At 37.1% G+C, this 20163-nt stretch overlaps 2 protein-coding genes across 3 annotated transcripts in view; one reads left to right on the top strand and one right to left on the bottom strand.

The window, feature by feature from the left end:
• The first annotated feature begins 790 nt into the window (after positions 1-790).
• Positions 791-9313, top strand: LOC126818638 (uncharacterized). 2 transcript variants are annotated; one of them, XM_050546163.2, is made up of 8 exons: positions 791-983; positions 1447-1571; positions 2462-2691; positions 3638-3844; positions 5347-5486; positions 6369-6523; positions 7558-7675; positions 9039-9313. In XM_050546163.2, the coding sequence occupies exons 3-8, from the start codon at positions 2484-2486 to the stop codon at positions 9276-9278; spliced, it is 1068 nt and encodes a 355-aa protein (XP_050402120.1). In that variant the 5' UTR covers positions 791-983; positions 1447-1571; positions 2462-2483; the 3' UTR covers positions 9279-9313. The 2 variants fall into 2 exon arrangements, with proteins under 2 accessions (XP_050402120.1, XP_050402119.1); XM_050546162.2 differs by lacking the exon at positions 1447-1571.
• Positions 9314-10441: 1128 nt separating this feature from the next.
• Positions 10442-20163, bottom strand: part of LOC126818586 (coiled-coil domain-containing protein 78) — a 27400-nt gene continuing 17678 nt past the window's right edge. Inside the window, exons 11-18 of the mRNA XM_050546057.2 lie at positions 19693-19917; positions 18939-19027; positions 17548-17626; positions 15944-16069; positions 14767-14963; positions 13805-13979; positions 12612-12805; positions 10442-11580 (exon numbers count right to left, since the gene is read on the bottom strand). Of these exons, the coding sequence (XP_050402014.1) occupies positions 11478-11580; positions 12612-12805; positions 13805-13979; positions 14767-14963; positions 15944-16069; positions 17548-17626; positions 18939-19027; positions 19693-19917 (1188 nt within the window). The 3' untranslated portion in view covers positions 10442-11477. The remainder of the gene's footprint in view (positions 11581-12611; positions 12806-13804; positions 13980-14766; positions 14964-15943; positions 16070-17547; positions 17627-18938; positions 19028-19692; positions 19918-20163) is intronic.

Raw genomic sequence — 20163 nt, 5'->3', positions numbered from 1 at the left:
AATATTGGTCCTAGGTTACGAATCCTTACTGACTGACAAGTCATAGGAGTTTTTCACATAAAAGATTTTTTTTCTCCAGTTAAAGAATTTTTTATTCAATGTTAAGCTGTTTTTTAAAATTTTCAGCAGCATATCCGTGTTCAAGTCTTAAAACAAATTCATATTTTGAACTAAAAGTTTACTTTTTACAGTTCTTATGAGTTTCGGTGTGTTTACTATACATTTTTTTAAAAGAAACATACTTGATGGCCAACTGTGTCCCATAGTGAGACCCATTGTACCCCACATACGGGGCACATTGGGTCAAAAAAAATTTGGTTTTACAATGATCTACACAAAAATGGTTTCAATTTATTAACTTCTTAACAGCACTGTTAAATCGAACATATGACTGGCTTCAATTGAGTACATAGTTTGATTCTTTGTAGGATTTCACTTCAGGTCAAAAAAAGAAATCATGATCATGCCCATGTGCCCCGCTCTCCCCTAATCCTAATTCAAGTTGGCAGGTTTGCAAGTCTGCATTAATCGGTCGCGTTGATATCTATTACGTCTTACGTAGGCCTACACTTGATTTGATATTTGTTGTTTATTACTTGCAATGTCTATGTAGTTTGTCTTGTCCGCACTCCGCAGGATTTTTTGTTGGTTTTGTTTCGCGTGTGGTGGTGTACGTCCTCCAACACTTACTATTAAAGGGAGGTAAATCTATATATTTCAACCGGAAGCAATTTATTTTGGAAAAGTTTATGTGGGAATAGGGGAGTTGGTAATTTTTTTGGGAAATAAAATGCTTTTATTAGAAAAATATGAAATTAATAAGAATGGCATGGAATTATTCATAGTATTTCCTTTACTGGTCACGTGATGTTATGATAAATTGATTATTTTAAATTAGATTATATGATAGTCTGTTATGGTTCATCCTGCTCCACTGGACGATTCCACTTTGGCGGTAACTTCAAACTGATGTTTATAAACAGGTAACATCGATATCAATTAATTAATCAGTGATTGAAGCCAAGGACGCAATTAAGACAGGGCTGTATAAATAAAAACACATTAGGTTAGGTCTAGAGATATCACCCTTTGTCTACGATATCACCCATGGTGGAAGTGGACGTAAAACTCCAGGAACGAACGAACGTCGGTCTAGAGTCAGTAGAGATCAGATAGTCTAGCCGTAAAGCTGCTAGTGCTACATGACAGCTTGAACCATGCCACGGTGCCATATTGAGTAAAACCATGGCATAGCAGCATAGCTTACTAATTGCTTTGCCCAGTCAGTGTAGAACAGTAGCGAGTAGGGCATTATATAAATGGGCCACATCAACAACTGCAAGTTTTACAACATCTGGACGTTGCTAGATTACTTTGCAATTCCCGAACTTATATTATAATACTCAATATGCCTATTAATAACTATGTTTTTTTTCTTGACTGCAGACACATTAACATAGCGTCCAATCAGAAGTTGTGACACTAAGACAATCAAATCAACTATAGCAACCTCCATGGAAACCTTGAAATTGATCGAACCATAATTGAACTTTGCAACTCGATTATCACAGGTAGACATTTTAGCTGGAAAGTGCTAGACCTGGTATTTGTGATGATTTAGTAGAGAGAGAAAGAAATGCGGTTTAACGTCCACTCGACACAAACTAGGTCATTTCAGGACTAACATGGTTTAGTTATATTTCAATAATTCGCTTGCGCTTAGGGGTCTTTAATAGCAGTGGGAGGAAACCGGAGAACCCAGAGAAAACCCACGAGGTTGGACAGGCGACCCTACTCCTTGTCACGTACAACCGAGGATTCGAAACCACGCCAGTTGACTCAATGACAGACCGTATGATACAGCGCAGCGTGCACGTGCTAACCATTCGGCCATCCAACCCCCCACACAGATATGATGAATTGAAAATTTGTTAAACATACATTATGCAAGAGCTAAATCTGTCTATTGTGGGTCTTTTTTAGGCCTGAAATGTTATCAATGACAGGCCTTATGATACAGCACGCACGTGCTAACCATTCGGCCATCCAACCCCCCCCCCCCCCCCCCCCCGTGATAATTTAGGAACCTGATAGGCTCTCAAGCTGGATTAATTAATACCCAATCAAAATTAGGTGCCGAAAAATATGCAGGGTATTACGTGAAGACCTTGATAAGATGTACAGATCTAGAGTTAAAGGGAGATCAAGCTTTCTATTGAAGATGATAAACCCCATTTCATTTCAGCTGCTATCACAGCATAGAAATTACCCCCCCCACCCCAAAACCGACAATTACGGGTCATATTAAAGGGATAAATGGAAACTTTTTGACTCCATTTCCTGAAAGTAATAAAGACTTCTTGTGATCCAATTCTAGCCTGTGCCCTCTACTAACCCCAACTAAAAATGTCTGACACGCAAAAACAGAGATTATCAATGATTCATTTCTTCTATATTTCAGGCTGACAGAAACATCAAACAAGATGTCGAAATATACACCAGAAAAACCGTCTCCCCTCGCACGACTTCCATTGACCCGATCGAGATCTAAAGACCACCTCAACACGAAGACACCGCTAACACCCTTACAGCATTTAAAAAAAAAATTCGAACATGAACTGGAAAAGAAAGTCAAGCCCCCAAAACGAGATGAGATTAGTCCAGTATTATATAATTTACGCAATACTCCAGGTACAGAGAGAGAGAAAGAGTGAGAGAAATGGGGTTTAACATCCACTTGACACAAACTAGGTCATTTCGTGACTAACATATGGTTCAATTTATATCAATAATTCACTTGCACGTATGGGTCTATAGCAGTGGGAGGAAACCGGAGGATCGGAGAAAACCCACAAGGTTAGAAAGACGACTCCAAGTGGGGAATAGAACCCATGCCACTTGACTCCATGACAGACCTCATGATACAACGCGCATGCGCTCACCATTCAGCCACCCAGCTCCCCGTTAGCCAAGCAGAACAGAAGGCTTGGCCAGGAAGAGGGTCTATTCATTTGGTTGGAATAAAAAAAATTGAGATCCTGTGTACACCATTGGCACTGAGGTTTAGTATGATGTAAGTGGCTCACCAACACCAGCAGGTCCCAGAATCGTTGCCGGTGTTGGACGTTGGTCGAGACAGTTCCTCAGGATAAATTCAGCATGGTTTCGCCATGTCACTGGTGTAGTACAAGCTGGGAATTGAAAACACAACACTTGACTCTATGACAGACCTTGTGATTTCATGCGCACCCGTTAAACCATTAGACTACTCAACCCCCCTCTTCTACAAATAAGAATATTTTTAAGAAATTAGGCAAAACCAAATTAATTTTTATGCACCTCATTTAAGGATGCATTATGTAAGAGCTATTGCAAGTCTTTCTGACATTTAGTCACATGACAAGCCCATAATCAACTCTCTAGGCCATTTGATGACCAAGATATTAAATGGATTAGAACACCTTACATAATGCATCTTTAATGATCAGTTTGTATGGTCCCATTATCTACAACATAATAAATATACACCAACCCTCCTGGACTGCTCAGGCAACTGAGCTGCTGTGATGTTTTATTGCTGTCAACTTATTTTTTTCCCAAGGAATGATAGAAACAAATGTTGAAATTTCCATTGCAGTAAAGACACTTAAAGAGAAGCAGCAGATATTGGTAGAGAAACACAATGACACGAAACAACGTTGTGACCAGATAAATATTGGGGGAGGTATTTCACTCTGGCCTCAGATGGAGAACATGAGATTAACAGAAAGGGAGATAATTCGATTGTTATTAAGTTGTATCTGTTTAGTTTCTACTCTGTTTTTTATCTTCCACAAATTTCACGGTAAGATCTGAGAGAGAAATCGGGTTTATTGTCCACTCGAAATAAACTAGGACATTTTATTTCAATCATTCACTTGCCTGTAGGGGGTCTTTAGCAGTGGGAGGAAACCTATAGAGCTTGGAAAGGCGACCCCCACTCCTTGTCACAAACAAGTGTTTGCTCGAAACCATTCCACTTGACTCAATGACAGACCTTGAACATGAAGCACATGATGCATTTAAATTTTAAGATCTGATTTAAAAGGTATATTTTATGAGATTTAATGTCCACACTACACAACTACACAAGCCATGGTTTTTCTGTCAGATGCTGATTCAATAACCAAAAAGCCCCTGGTTCAACCCCAATGTTGGCAGAGAAAGTTCCCCTGGAATGTCCATCCTTGGTTTCCCTTTGTCAGTGGTGCAATACAAGGGCCTGACAAGGAACAGCAGAACATATCCATGTAACGTAAAACCGACGCCCCTTGACTTCCGTATTCGAACTAATGGTGCAGGACATTTCCATGTAACGAAAATCCAAGGTCCCTTGTGCACATTGGCATGCACATTAAAGAACCCTTGACAGTTGGAATTTGAAATTAGAGTAGAACGTAGAGTCACTGTTCTGGCAGAATTTACTCTCAGAGCACACAGCATGGTGTATGCTTGTTTTCATTAGCCCATTCGGAAGTTAAACTCCATTTATATGTTTTGTCTCCGCCTGCACCATCACGATCCAGTGGTTACACTAATTGGTTTGTCCAACTTTTTTAAAGTAACGATGCACGATTTGCATTTTTCAGAAAATGTGAAATTTCCCATGACTCAATCCAAGCTAATATGTAGCCTACTCATATTGATTATTTAATACTTTAGATAAAATCAAAATACCAATTCTAGATAATCTGCTGGCTCATATCAATTTGGTTCACAGCAATTAAAGATGGTGGCAGGCGTGTTACATAGGGAGCGACATAGATCGATATAATTTTCAGTTTGTCATATCTTTGTAAATATTGAATGAAATTGTACTGACATTCCTATTGGAGTTTCCACTTTCACAAGTTCGCTTCCAGTGTTGGCCGAGAAAGTTCTTCAGGATTTTCCGGTGTGGTTTGCCCTTGTCAGTGGTGCAGGACGGAGGGCCTGACAAGGACAGCTGTCTAGTCATTCGGATGGAGTGGAAAACCGAGCTCCCGTGTACACATTGGCGAGCATGTAAAAGATCCCTTGGCAGTTGGAATTCAGTATAAAAGTAGGCCGTAGCGCTGCTGTCCGGGCAAAATTTCCCTCATAGCACACTGTATGGCATATGCCAGTCTTCATTAGCCCAGTCGGAGCAGAACAGTAGGACGTTAAACCCCACTTCATTTCAACTTTCATAATATTGTAGATTGTAATGGATTCTTATAGCTCTAAAATCACACTCATGGTGTTTAACTATATTAACAGAGAATTACCAGTGTGTGACTTATCTTCAAATGATGTTGATGTTTTTTGGTTTGTGTTTTATATGTAAAGGTTCATCTCTAAGCAGTTTAAAGAGTTTTAATCATGAATTAAGAAGATTTTCTTCGCGTCATACAGTTGTGATAGATCAAGATTACACAACCTTCAGAAAGTCAATCATGTCATGGCATCAAGATTTTAGAATACTAATTGTAAGTAAAAATTTTATTTTATTGTAAGGCCCGAATTCCATGCATGTTTTTGACAGCAAAAAAGTCGGTCTAATGCAAATATAATGGGACCATTTCCATGTAACCGGCGAAAACGTGTACATGGAAAAAGGGCTCAAGTCTATTTTTTAATTCACTTGATTTGATAATTGATATTAATTTTGTTGTTTATTGCTAGTAGTTTGTGTCTTGTCCGCAGGTTTGTCTTATCGGTTAGGTCTTTGCTTTTTCCCTCTTAATTGGTGGCCATGATGGCTCAGTGAGTAAGAAATTGGCTCACTAACCTGTAGGTTCCGTGTTCGATTACATTGTTGACTGAAAGAGTTCAGAAATAGACTTTTTAAGTTACTCGTATATAATTGTGTCATGTGTTATTCTCATTTAGTTACTAAATGCCACTTAAACTTAAATATACATTATACAAGAGCTAAATCTGCCTATTGAAGGTCTTTCTTTAGGCCTGATATGTTATCTAAATTATTACAATGTATTTAGACATTAATTAACTTATCCAGACCATAATCAACTCTCAATGTCATCGTTAGCCTGCGATATTTGCTGGATTAGGATCCGATCTGCTGCTCACCGATCATTCATGATTAAATCAAAAAATGGATAATCAAGACTATTTTTTTTATAGTACCGATTTTAGTAATGATGATCAAGGCTAGGCCCAACATGCATTCACTATATTCTCGGTTCAGAGTGGATCAATTTGACTGAAATTTTCCGCAAATTCCCTTTACATTATCTAGCTTTTAACTATTATAGTGAAAACTGCCAGCTCTTTATCTAATCTCCCATAATGTTTCTTTAATTTAGCCTCCCCACTACCACACATATATTATGTGTTTTATTTTTCAGAGAAGAATAGAGGTTGATTTTGATATGAGTCGTCTGTCACCAGCCTATCAGATCTTTCTACTCTTGTATGTGGTGGCCATTATAATTCTGGTCTACTTTCTAGTCGATAATATCTTTAGTAAAAATAAACTTTCACCTCGACGAATTAAAAATTGGTAAGTGTCTTCTTAAATTTCAAAAGAAAGTAGGGGACTATTGAAATAGGTCCATTTTGTAATTAGGGCTTTTAACTTGTAGCAGTTTAACTTGGTTCTTTATACATTATAGGGAGCCATCGTGGCTCAGTAAAACATTGGCTTGCTAACCTGGAGTTTACATGTTCGATTCCTGCGTTGGCCGAGAAAGTTCATCAGGATATTTTGGCGTGGTTTCTCCCTTGTCAGTGGTGCAGGACAGCTACAATGTATAGTCATTCGGATGGGGCGAAAAAACAAGTCCCTGTGTACACATTGGCGTGCACATAAGAGATCGCTTGGCAGTTGGCCATAGCGCCACTGTTCGGGCATATACCCGACTTCATTAGCCCAGTTGAAGCAGAACAGTAGGACGTTAAACCCAATTGCATTTCATTTCATTGCACTTATCGATTATAGTAATTTCCTCCGCTTTATTAGTTATTGATCCTCGTGGTTTTTCTCAGGGTCCTCCGGTTTCCTCCCACTGCTAAAGACCTCTACCTGCAAGCGAATTATTGAAATAAAACTGACCCATGTGTTAGTCCCGAAATGACCTAGTTTGTGTCAAGTTAGAGACTAGAGAGTGAATAAACATGGTTGATCTCACATTAATTGTATTCTAATCCATACCAACAATGGATAACCAGACAAACTACTCCAACAGAGCATTGTGGATGGGACAAACTAAACAGTTTAGTAGTACTATAAAATGGAGTCACAGTGGTTCCCTAACCAGGAAGTCCAGGGTTTGATCCCCATGTTGGCTGAGAAAGTTCCCTGGGAATTTCCCATCCTGATTTCCCGTAGTCAGTGGTACAGGATGGAGTGTCTGACAAGTAACATGCTAAAAGATCCTAAGGAACTTTCTCGGCCAACACTAGCACTCTACTCACTGAGCCACAAAAATTGAAACACATCTGATTGAAGGTTTAAAATTGATCAAATACATGTATAGACTGACATTAAATAGCTTGATGTTTGTTTTGGTGATTTCCTTTCTTTTATTTCTCCAGGGTTCGGTTATTGGTGCTTGTATCAACATGGTCACTATTAATATCATACTGGTTAATCTGTGCTTATAGACTAGAACAGTTAGTCCACAACAACATTCTTAGATTATCGGAAGTGATGGTAAGCATACTGTATGATTTGGTGTATTTACAGAAAGGACATTTTGTTTTCACCTTGTGCTAATTAAAGATGCATTATGTAAGATTTAGATAAAGAGCTGGCCGTTCTTGCTATAATATTTCACAAATAGATAATGAGAATTGAATACTGTTATATTGAAAATTTCAGTCAAATTAAAGGGGGCCTACTTTATTCTGATCAAAGTTATGAGTGTTTTAAGTTTTGACTATTGTTAAAGGAGCTAAATCGCTAATATTTGGGACCTAGAAATTGACCCAAATGGGTTGCAACACATGATATAATAATGTAATCTGATTGTATATAAACTGATTTACATTCAATTTTTTCCGTTTTGACTCTAATTTCAAATCAGTTACGTCCAGTGAAATACGGCATGAGTCTCAATGGATTTGCAATTTCTAGCGTCTAGTTATTCCAGTCTATTGCGCAAGCTCTTCAGATAAGATGGCATACCGTTTGACATGAGATGTGGAATATGTCTAGAGATCTACAATTGTCATTTTTAAGGAGGAATTTAAATCTAAAAATCCACTGAGTGGGGAGATTTCATAGAAACAAAAATGACCAGGTGTTAGTCTCATGACCAAAGTATTGTCTTAACGAGACATTAAACACCATTTTATTCTTTGTGTTACCTCCCTTTGTACAAGTATAATTCTGTAGGGAGCCACGGTGTTGTGTTGACGAGATGGTAAACCCAATACTATTCTAAAGTTTATCTCTCTATTTTCGAGTATAATTCTATTTGTTTTTTACTGAGCCACGGTGGCTTGATGAGTAAGGCACTGGGTGTCCTTGGTTCAATCTCAGCGTCGGCCGAGAAGAAAGTAGTTCAGGATGTTTCATCGTGGTTTCCCTATGTCAGTGGTGCTGAGGTTGCGTTAACACGTTTACATGCACGTAAAAGAACCCTTGGCAGTTTGAATAGTAACCATTATTAGCCCGATCGAGGATGTTAAGGAGCCACAGTGGCTCAGTGAGTAAGACATTGGGTCACTAACCTGAGGTGTTCTATCCCTGTGTTAGTTGAGAAGGTTCATCAGATTTTCCGGCATGGCTACTCCTTATCAATCCTGCAGGACAGATGGACTTGCAAGGAACAATGCATAGTCATTCATATGGAACCAAAAACTTAGGTCCTGTGTACACATTGGCGTGCACGTAAAAGAACCCTTGGCAGTTAAAATTTGAAATAATTGAGAGCACCTCTGAGCAAATCCCTTATAGCACACTGCATGGCGTATGCCAGTCTTCATTAGTCCAGACGGAGCAGAACATTAGGACGTTAAACCCCATTTCATTTCATGTAGGATGTTAAATCCCATTTTTCTTTGTTTTACAGGGTGATGTCATAGAAACAGAATTAAATTTGGACATTTATAATAATATACTAACCTATTGGAGAACAAGGTGTCTACCTCCAACCAGTCACGGAATTATTTTAATATTAGGGGCAGTACCAGTTCGTGATGTAGTCTTTTACCTACAGTACTACAGTCTACCAATTTTAACTATAATTTTAACACCAATCGGCAAACTTATAATAGCTTTGATAGACATTTACTCGATAAAAACTTTCTGATATTCTAATTCCTTTATACATTTATAGTGCTTTCAATAATCAGTATACTTTTATATTTTTTAAAAAATTTATTTTAATAAACTTTGAGTCTTTTTTAATTCAAGGCAAATTGTAGTTCTAGTGTATGCTACAAATGCTTGAAAAATGGAAAATCTCTTTAAAAACTGAAATGGGGTTTAACATCTTACTATTCGGTACCAGCCTGTCTAATAAGAAGAAGAGTTTGCCAGTACAGCGGTGTTTCCTCATCGAATTCCATCTGCCAAGGGTGGGGGGTGGATGGTTAGCGTGCGCGCGCTGTATCATAAAGTCTCTCATTGAGTCGACTGGCGTGGTTTCGAATCCCCGGCTGTACGTGACAAGGAGTAGGGTCGCCTGTCCAACCTCGTGGGTTTTCTCCGGGTCCTCCGGTTTCCTCCCACTGCTAAAGACCCCTATGCGCAAGTGAATTATTGAAATAAAATTATACCATATGTTAGTCCCGAAATGACCTAGTTTATGTCGAGTGGACGTTAAACCCCATTTCACTCTCCATCTGCCAAGGGTTCTTTTACGTGCATGCTAACATATTCACCTGACCATTTAACGACTAGGCTAATGATGACAGACATATGCCATGCAGTGTGCTATGAGAGAAATTTTCCTGGACAGTGGTGCTACAGCCCACTTTTATTATAATTTTAACTGTCAAGGGTTCTTTTATGTGCATGTGAACGTGAACACAGGATCTTGTTTTTGTTCAATCTGAATGACGCTGTTCCTTGCCAGGTCCTTGATCATGCACCCCTGACACGGGGAACCATGCCAGCAAATCCTGAGGAACTTTCTCAGCCAACTCCTGGGTCAGTGCCTAATGGTTCCCCCTCTCCTAATAAGGCAATAGAATGTTGTGTCAAAGAAACTGCTGAACGATTCTAAGAAATGGATGAAGGTTTTGTGAATGACAAATTTCACAGAATAAGTTAAAATTGTGGGAGTTAAGAAATTAAAGAACTTGTCAGCTGCATAGTATCATTTATCACTTTAACCCTCCCCTCAAGACTGGCAACCTATTGTCATTTGGATGAATGACATCCATCATTAAATACTGCTGGCAAAAGTTCCCAGAAAATATTACTAGAGGAGGAGTGCATCACACACAACTATACAGACCTTGATAATTGATTATAATATTTATTAATCAAATATAAACATTAATATAACAATATATTGATTATATTTATTATTACCCAAATAAAAACATTATACAAAAATATATATTAAGTTTTATACAGTAAACATTTTATATTATGTTTGTGATATTATAACTTGTTTATGGATTGAGAGCATGGGTTCGAGGTCGGCCATATATTATATGCCGGTAATTGGCATGACCGATATGTCAATTTAAAAGTCTCTGTTTCCCTTCTTAATAAGATTATTTATTTTAAATCCTCTATGGATTGTATATATTTGCTTTTTAATCTGGAATATTGTGCAATTAATTAATTATTATTATATGTACAACAAACAATACAATAAATAAATTATCACAAATAACAATCATACAGATAACAAATAAATATCACAACAGCTTTAATAGTTCATCACAGGACTCATATATTTGTGACATTATTTCCCACAACAGTTGTTAGGGAGGATTCAGGATTTTCATCAGGGGATGGGTAGGACCAGAATTTTCATATCTCCATTTTCCTCTATTTTAAGATTAAATTGTTTGAAATACTAATTTATAAATCAAATTTTACTTGTTACTCCACTTAAAAACTATAAATTGAACTGTATTTAATGTGTTTTAAGAGACTAAATTCCTGGGGCCTGTTTCATGGAATTTTAACTAAGATAAAATCCAAATTTTAGTAATTTGATTGGATAATATTAGATTGATTTTAGTGCTTAGCCAATCAAAAATGAAGTATCTACTAAAATTTGGATTTTATCTTTAGTTAAGATTTCGAGAAACAGGGCCCTGGCATGCTAATTGACAGATCAAGTTCTCCATAAAATGATGAGCTTCAATAGTAATGGACTGGGCATTCATTTTATGCATGAAAATGAAAAACTGGTATCATGTTTTTAAGATTAAATTGATTACATTTCTCTTGTCGGTCAGTGAAGACTAGCAAATAGGATAGTGCTTTCATTTTATACAAGAAGACCATATAGGAATGGATTAACATAAGGAATAGTTCAACCGGTTCAGTGTCGAATAATCCGAGCTGAGTTATGCTGGTCTGTTAATAAAATGGAGTCTTCCTGTATTCCACACATTCGCCGTAAACGGAGAATTTCTTCTTTATATCTAAAATAAAATAAAATACAAAAAAAACATTATATTCTATCAAAACATGTATAAGAATTCTGTGCAAGGGTGAGAAACACCCACACAAACCTGGCCATTTCAGGATTAAAATGGTACCATTTTAACAGTACGAGGAAACCAGAAAAAACACACGAGGTTAGGCAGGCATCCATACTACTAGTCACGTACAAGCTTGGGATTGTAACCACTACATTTGCATCAAAGACAGACCTTATAATCTAAAGCTTTATACCATTCATCAACACTAAAAGGAATATCAATCCAAAAATGGTTCAATTCTATTCAGTATTTACAAAGATATGATGTATTGGTCAACATTCCTCATCTACTGCAGACGATTTTCAATTAGAATATATTTTAGTTTGGATCAAACCCTGAACAATGAGATAGAAATGGGGTTTAAGGTCCACTCGACACAAACTAGGTCATTTCGGAACTAACATATGGTTCAATTTTTTGTTTCAATAATTCGCTTGCGTGTAGGGGTCTTTTAACAGTGGAAGGAAACCGGGGGACCTGGATTAAACCCATGAGGTTGGGTAGGCGACCGTATTCCTTGTCACGTACAATCGGGGAATCGACACAACGCCACTTGACTCAATGACAGATCTTGTGATTTCTCACTCTCACATTACACCACTAGACCACCCACCCCCTGGAAAATTAGATATTGTTTGAAAAATGACATTCAGAGACTTTTAGTGTGAGAAAAATGAAATGAAATTATCTCCACTCCACACAAACCAGGTCATTATAGGACTAACATATGGTAAGTCGTATTTAAATAACGTGCTTGCACGTAAGAGTCTTTAGCAGTGAGAGAAAATGGGAGGAACCACAGAAAACCCATATACAACCTTGGGATCAGAACCACGTCAACTCACTCGATGACAGACCTTATGATCAAAGCGCAGGAGTTTGACCACTCGAACATACAACTCCCTGACTTTAAATGTTGACAAGATTTTACCTGACTAAATGGTTATCGATATAATCCTGACTTATTTTACCTGACTAAATGGTTATCAATATAATCCTGGCTTTCTCGTAACTGTTCCCGCAGTACGCCATTTTCACTCAATAACCTGGCTCTCTCTTGCTCTAAACCTTGTTGTGTGTTTAACGTAAATTCTCGCATCTGTTTACGTAGCTGACCCCACGTATCACCACCTCCATCATCTTTATCACCACCATACCCACCACTCTACAAATACAATATAAACATTTATAATAACATTCCTCATATACGTCTTACAGACAAGGGTAACAACTTAAGTAAATATAGTCTCTATACAGGCAAAGGTGACACCACTCTACAAATACTACACAATTAGTTATAATGTAACAATCTTTAGACGTCTTACAGACAAGGGTGACAACACTCTACAAATACAACGTAATCATTTATAATAATATTCTTTAGATAGACCTCTGAGAGACAAGGGTGAGACTCGAGTAAATATAGTCTCTATTATACAGGCAAGGGTGATGCCATTCTACAAATACAACGTAATCATTTAAAATAATAATCTTTAGACAGACTTCTTACAGACATGGGTAATAACAATCTTCAGATAGTCGTCTGAACTGCTCCACTGACAAGGGGAAACCATGCATAAAATTGAGGAAATTTCTAGGCCAACACAAATTTTAAGCATGCCAGACACTGTACCAGGTACGGCACGGTTCGTTTTTTTGTAGTGTAAACGGGTCAAACATAAGCGTGTCGTACCTGGTACTGTGCCAATCTGGCCCACCGAGGTGAGGTGGTCTTGCCACGGTACCAGGCACGGCATGCTTAAAATTACGTAGTGTAAACGCTTACCGGTCCGAGAAAGGTTTCAGTACGGATTACTGTGCATGCGCCAAATGAACCTTGACCTTTTGGCAGGTCTTTCATCAGTTCTGTCAAAATGGCTGTCCAAACTAAATCAATCGCCATAATTGTTTTCATTAGGGTAATTTTGATAGGGACTGAAATTAACTTTTCTGTGAAGAGTTCCACATTTGGCGTGCCTGGCATGTTTCCGAGACCGGTTATTTTAAAGTAATGTAAACGGGTCAATTTCTTGAAATTTATCGCGGCCTGGTACCGTGCCGAGAATGGCACGTTTATTGTGGCCAAGTGTAAACAGGGTTATAGATGGTTAGATACATAATGCTGATTGAAATACGGCTGTAAAAAAAACAAAATTACACTTACCCTTATTTTTGTTGATTCGTAATCTGATCTTACATTCGACATTTCCGCTTTCAATCTTGCGATTTCCTTCAAATGAGCCGATTGGATCTCTGCATCTCCGAGACTCATATGATGTTCATCAGGTCCCATTTCAGCTTCAGATACTCCTTTAGCTTCACAGATTTGGCGGAGATTTCTGAAGTAATCAATATGCATTTTAAGCTAATTCCGAACAAATATTTATATATGTCAAGACATTTCTCTAACTGAGAAATAGCCTTGATCATTCCTTTGATGAACAAGGGTTAGAGTTGTTGATCATCAATTCAACGATTTTTCATATCTTGCAGACTACATATTGTGTAAGTTGGATTATTAAAAGTAATATTCATCCAAAATTTGTTCAGTTCCTTTCAGTATTTACAAAGATATGATAAATTGAAAATTTGTCAATATTCGGCATCCACTTTCACTATAATATTGTAGTTTGTAAGAGATTCAAAATCCATCAACAGAGACTTTAACCAATAATAATCTGCAACTATGTGACCAGTCACCAGACCACTAACCCCTTAAACCCGACGGGGACGGCTGTTAGGGTGTGACGGTTTTCAGTGCCCACAATAGAAGTGGACTTCTGCAACTATGTGACCAGTCACCAGACCACTAACCCCTTAAACCTGACGGGGATGGTTGTCAGGCTGTGACGGTTTGCAGTGCCCACAATGGAAGTGGATGATTCTCTTCACTTGTTAAATTCCAGAACGGTAAAAATTGTAGCAGGACTCAAAATGTTTGGGGACTGGGAGGTCAAAGGGTTAATTCAAGAACAGTAAAAATTGTAGTAGGTACCAATAAGTTTGGAGATTTGGAGGTCAAAGGGTTAATTCCAGAATGGCAAAAATTGTAGTAGGAACCAAAATGCCTGGGGACTCGGAGGTGAAAGGGTTAACAAGAAAACCAATCATAAGAGTTTCTCTCACCTGTAGCCGACCAGAACTTCTTCATATTTATGTAAAAGATGTTTGACCCTATCTTTAAATTTCTGTGCTGCGTGACTCAGTTGATTTTCTCGCTCTCGATGGGACCGTCTGATATCCTTTAACATGCTGTTAGTATAATCGCGTAATCTGGCTTCCGTAGCTGCGTTTGGAACTCCACTTCCATGGTCCACATATTCCTACAATAAAGCATGATACTTTTCATCAAGAAAAACTCAGGTGGCAAATAGACATAAACTGTAAGTGTCTAGTCAGATGGGAAGAGAGAGAGAGAGAGAAATGGGGTTTATTGTCCACTCGACACAAACTAGGTGATTTCGGGACTAACACATGGTTCAATTTTATTTTAATAATTCGCTTGCGCGTAGGGGTCTTTAGCAGTGGGTGGAAACCAGAGGACCCGGAGAAACCCAACGAGGTTGGACAGGCGACCCTACTCCTTGTCACGTACAACCGGGGAATCGAAACCCCGCTAGTTGACTCAATGACAGGCCTTATGATACAGCACGCACGTGCTAACCATTCGGCCATCCACCCACCCACCCCCAGATGGGAAGGAAAAGAACCCTAAACAGTTGTCATTTGAAATAAGAGTAGGCCTTAGGATCTCTGTCCGGGCAATATTTCATTCATAGCACTCTGGATGGTGTATGCCCATCTTCATTAGCGCAGTTAGTGAAGAAAAGTAGGACGTTACATCCCATTTCCTATTCGGTCTGTATCTATGCTCTCTAGGAACCACTGTGACTCAGTGCTTAAGGCACTTGTTTCCTAACCAGGAGGTCACAGGATTGAACCTAGTTTTGGTAGATAAGTTCCATTATGGTACAAGATGAAGAGTCTGGCAAGAAACAGTGTTAAGTTTTCCGGATTGGATGGAACAAAAACTGAGGTCGCGTGAACACGTTGGTGTGCACGTAAAAGAACGCTTGACAGTTGGTATATTCAAACTTTCTACAAATATATCATTATTATACATGTAAAAGAATTATCTTAAAAGCGAGAGAGAGAGAGAGAGAGAGAAATGGGGTTTAATGTCCACTCGACACAAACCAGGTCATTTCGGGACTAACACATGGTTCAATTTTATTTCAATCTTTCACTTGCACATAGGGGTCTTTAGCAGTGGGAGGAAACCGGATATCTTAAAAGCACTTACAGAGATATCTTCGATATATTTCACAAGTCTTGCTCGATAATCTTCACCCAGATCTTTAGCTTTATGTTGCATTCTGTTGAGTTGTGTTTGTAGCTGTTCATTTTCACCACGAAGTATGATTACTTTCTGAGAAAAAGAATATGAAAGATAAGGATTTGTAGACAATTCTATATTCTCCTTTGGCTTCCACTTCAAAATATTCACTGTTGGTCATTTATTTATGGTACGGTATTATGAATTTATATGTCTATAATTTTGGAATTTTGAATATTTTTCACCATGTCTTGATGTCCGATTGGACATATTCCTGATCGGACAATTTAGGACGTTTGGAAAATAGTGTTGGACATGTCTGGAATATACGGGCGAAATCCCATCTCTGCTATATACCACCTTGTCAGTATGGTGTACATAAAAATTTTTATAGTGAATTAAGAAATAAAATTTTAGTAGGGCCTACATAATAATTATTAATTAATGAAATATTCTATTTTGGCTATTTAAATAGCTGTTATTATCGATATTTTTTACATGGCTAAAGAAATGGCCGCAGAAAAATCCTTTCAATATAGGATACATGTATTACCACATACTCTATAGAAAACAAGATCTTGATAAATTTGAGTTGTATTAAAATAACTTCGAAATTTCTGCTATTCTGTGAGACACAATCCACACCCCTTTTCTCATGATAGTATGATGACTTTTTTAGAAAAAGAAAATTAAACTGCAGGATTTGTAGTCGACTCAATTCTGTGAGACACATTGTCTCGCGCCCATTCACATGTAAATGGGAGGTCATGCATCTATGATTAAATATGTGCTAGGGTAGTCGGTAGAACAACACAGGTGCGAAATCCTCTACTCGAGAGAGGGAAAAAGGGTTTAATCGGAGCGACCTTCGGTTATCGTGATTTCTTGACTATGGTCGAACTAACTGAATCTGAATTTCATTTAGTCCGGACCATAGTCGGAAAATACTGAACCATGCTATTGTGGCATGGTCAGAGTTTTTCCAAGATGACAGTGTCGATGAAACGAAAGGTTATAATATGTAGAAAGAATCTATTTTTGTTAAGTATATGATTTTAAGAAAGCTTGAATGAATTTTAAATGGTTGCTACTTCTATGAGCAGATATGTCTGAATCTATGTAAGTCTAAAAATTACACATTATTTCAATATTTGCACTATGCAAAGAGTAAAGTCAAGGAATTTTGTCGTCTCTAAAATTAATTTGAGTCACGCAAATTTAACTTCATGAAAGTATTATTTGTTTATTAAACTATATAACACAGTGATTCATTATCTTCCATGGAGAGATGTATAGACCATCATTGGGGTTAAAGGTTTTTTTTCAGGGTTATGGTCGAGGTATAAAGCTGAGTAAAATGAAATCACCATGTCCTTGGGGGCAGCCATCTTTGAACAGACGATGGTCCGGACTATTCACATTCGGTTTCTAGTTCCGACCACTAGTCGTGAAAAAATTTAACCGAAAGCACAGTCTAGGATATTACGGGACTAATATATGGTATACCTTAAATTCAATAATTGTGCGCAGATAATTGTGGGAGGAGGCGAGAGAAACAACTTTATACTTACAGCATTTAATTCGGAGACTTGTTGTTGTCTTTCACGAGCTAAATTCCTGGCTTGTGTTAATTCTTTATATAAATTAGTCCTGAAATATTTAAATATATCCCACATTATTTAAATATATCACTGATTATTTAAATACATCACACATTAATTAAATATATCACACATTAGGTCATACAAAAAAAAACCAATCTGGTTCTACGACCATTCTTACCAAAAATCTGATCCATGAGGGAGGGTTTTTTTTTTGTGTTTTTATTTTGTCAAAGGATCACTACTTGGTTAAAGATACATTATGGGAGATTCGATAACGAGCTGGCCGTTCTCACTATAATAGTCAAAAAATAGATAATGTAAAGGCAATTAGCTGTAAATTTCATTCAAATTGATCCACTATGAATCGAGAACTAAGCGTTTCAAATTTCCGTCTAGCCTCAATCATCATTACTAAAGTCAGTACGATAAACAGCATAGTCTCGATTATCCATTTCATCGTTGAATCATGAAGGCAAGTTATACAGTAAATCGGCCCATAATCCACTAAAGATCGAGGGCTAGCGATGCCATCTAGAGTTGATTATGGTCTGGATAGATTAATTAATGTCTACTTAATAATTTAGATAACATTTCAGGTCTAAAGAAAGACCTGCAATAGACAGATTTAGCTCTTGCATAATGTATGTTTAAATTAGTTCTTATAACATATGGATCAACCGTTCAGTTTTATTTCAATAATTCACTTGCGCGTAGGGGTCTTTAGTATTTGAAGGAAACCAGAGGACACAGAGAAAACCCATGAGGTTGGACAGGCAACACTACTCCATGCCATGTACAAGCTGGGAATAGAAACCACTCTACTTAACTCCATGACAGACCTTATGATTTCATGCGCACATGTTAAACCACTAGACCACCCAAGCCCCGATAATTAATGAGACTGTTTTTATTTTTTTTTATTTGAACTAAAAATGTTTTTATGTGACACATGATTATCTGAGAATTAGAATATTTTTTTTATATAGTTTTACATTATATTAGATTTAATCGATTTTAATAATTCATGGGCCGATTTGTTTTTTTAATAAGATTATTTTTTCATGTGTATGTACTGAAAATGTATATTTGGCTTTTAAAGATGCCTTTTGTCAAGTACCAATGGTTTGATAATAAACAAAGACCTGATCATTATTTTTATAATTAAATTATTAAAAGTGTTCTAATCCATTTAATATCTAACCCATCCAATGAACTAGAGATTTGATTATGGGCTTGTCATGTGAATAAATTGTCGAAATAATAATTTATATAACATTTGAAGCTAGAAAAAAGACCTGCAATAGGCAGATTAAGCTTTTAAATAATGCATTTTTAATTTAAAAAAGAAATCAACTTACAATCTGCCCTCTAGCCGTTCCGTGTCACCACCTCGTTCTTTCTTTAATCGTGTAATCTCATTTTCATAAAACCGATTTCTACTTAATAACTACAACAGAAAAAATACCAACATCATAGATAATGACAAAAAATAGGACAGGACTAGGATTTAACATCTCAATACAATACTTCGGTCATTGTGAGACTCTCATATGGTCATTTTGAGACTAACATATGGTCATTTTGGACTAACCTATGGTCATTTTGAGACTAAAATATGGTCATTTTGAGACTAACATAGGGTCATTTTTGAGACTAACATAGGGTCATTTTGAGACTAACATGTAGTCATTTTGAGATTAACATGTGGTATTTTGAGACTAAAATATGGTAATTTGGGGACTAACATATGATCATTTTGAGACTAACATATGGTTATTTTGAGACTAACATGTAGTCATTTTGAGACTAACATGTGGTATTTTGAGACTAAATTATGGTCATTTTGAGACTAACATGTGGTCATTTTGAGACTAACATGTGATATTTTGAGACTAAAATATGGTCATTTTGAGACTAACATAGGGTCATTTTGAGTCTAACTTTATTTTTGTTTCTATAATTATGTGTGTAATGTTAGATAGTAGAACTTTTTATCGAACTCAAACTGTCAAGGATTCATTTTACATGCACTCCAGTGGATACAGGAGTGAACCTTGGTTTTTCAAACAATTCCATCACCTATAGGCAACACTCCTTTGTTTTTCAACTTACGTTGTCAGCTGCAGCATCACGATCGCTCTGATTACCGATAATATCGTCTACTCGAACTCGGCCATTTGAATTTTTGGCCACTAGTGCCTTGATTCGAGCAATTTCTGCATTAGGATCACCAACAGTAGTATCGCCGTTTGTTAGTACACGAACTTGTCTCATCAGTGCTGCCTTGGCATTTACCAGATTCAACAGTTCAATCGCCAGTTCTTCATTTCTGGACACCTAGAATAAATATAATATAATATATCATTTATGGATACCTAGAATAAATATAATATAATATATCATTTATGGATACCTAGAATAAATATTATATAACATATCATTTATGGATACCTACAATAAATATTATATAATATATCATTTATGGATACCTGGAATAAATATTATATAATATATCATTTATGGATACCTAGAATAAATATAATATAATATATCATTTCTGGATACCTAGAATAAATATACCAT

This window comes from Patella vulgata, chromosome 4, assembly GCF_932274485.2.
Source record: "Patella vulgata chromosome 4, xgPatVulg1.2, whole genome shotgun sequence".
Taxonomy (NCBI): Eukaryota; Metazoa; Mollusca; class Gastropoda; family Patellidae; genus Patella; species Patella vulgata.
The sequence above is the reverse complement of the archived record's forward strand: the minus strand, read 5'-3'. Positions and strand labels throughout refer to the sequence as shown.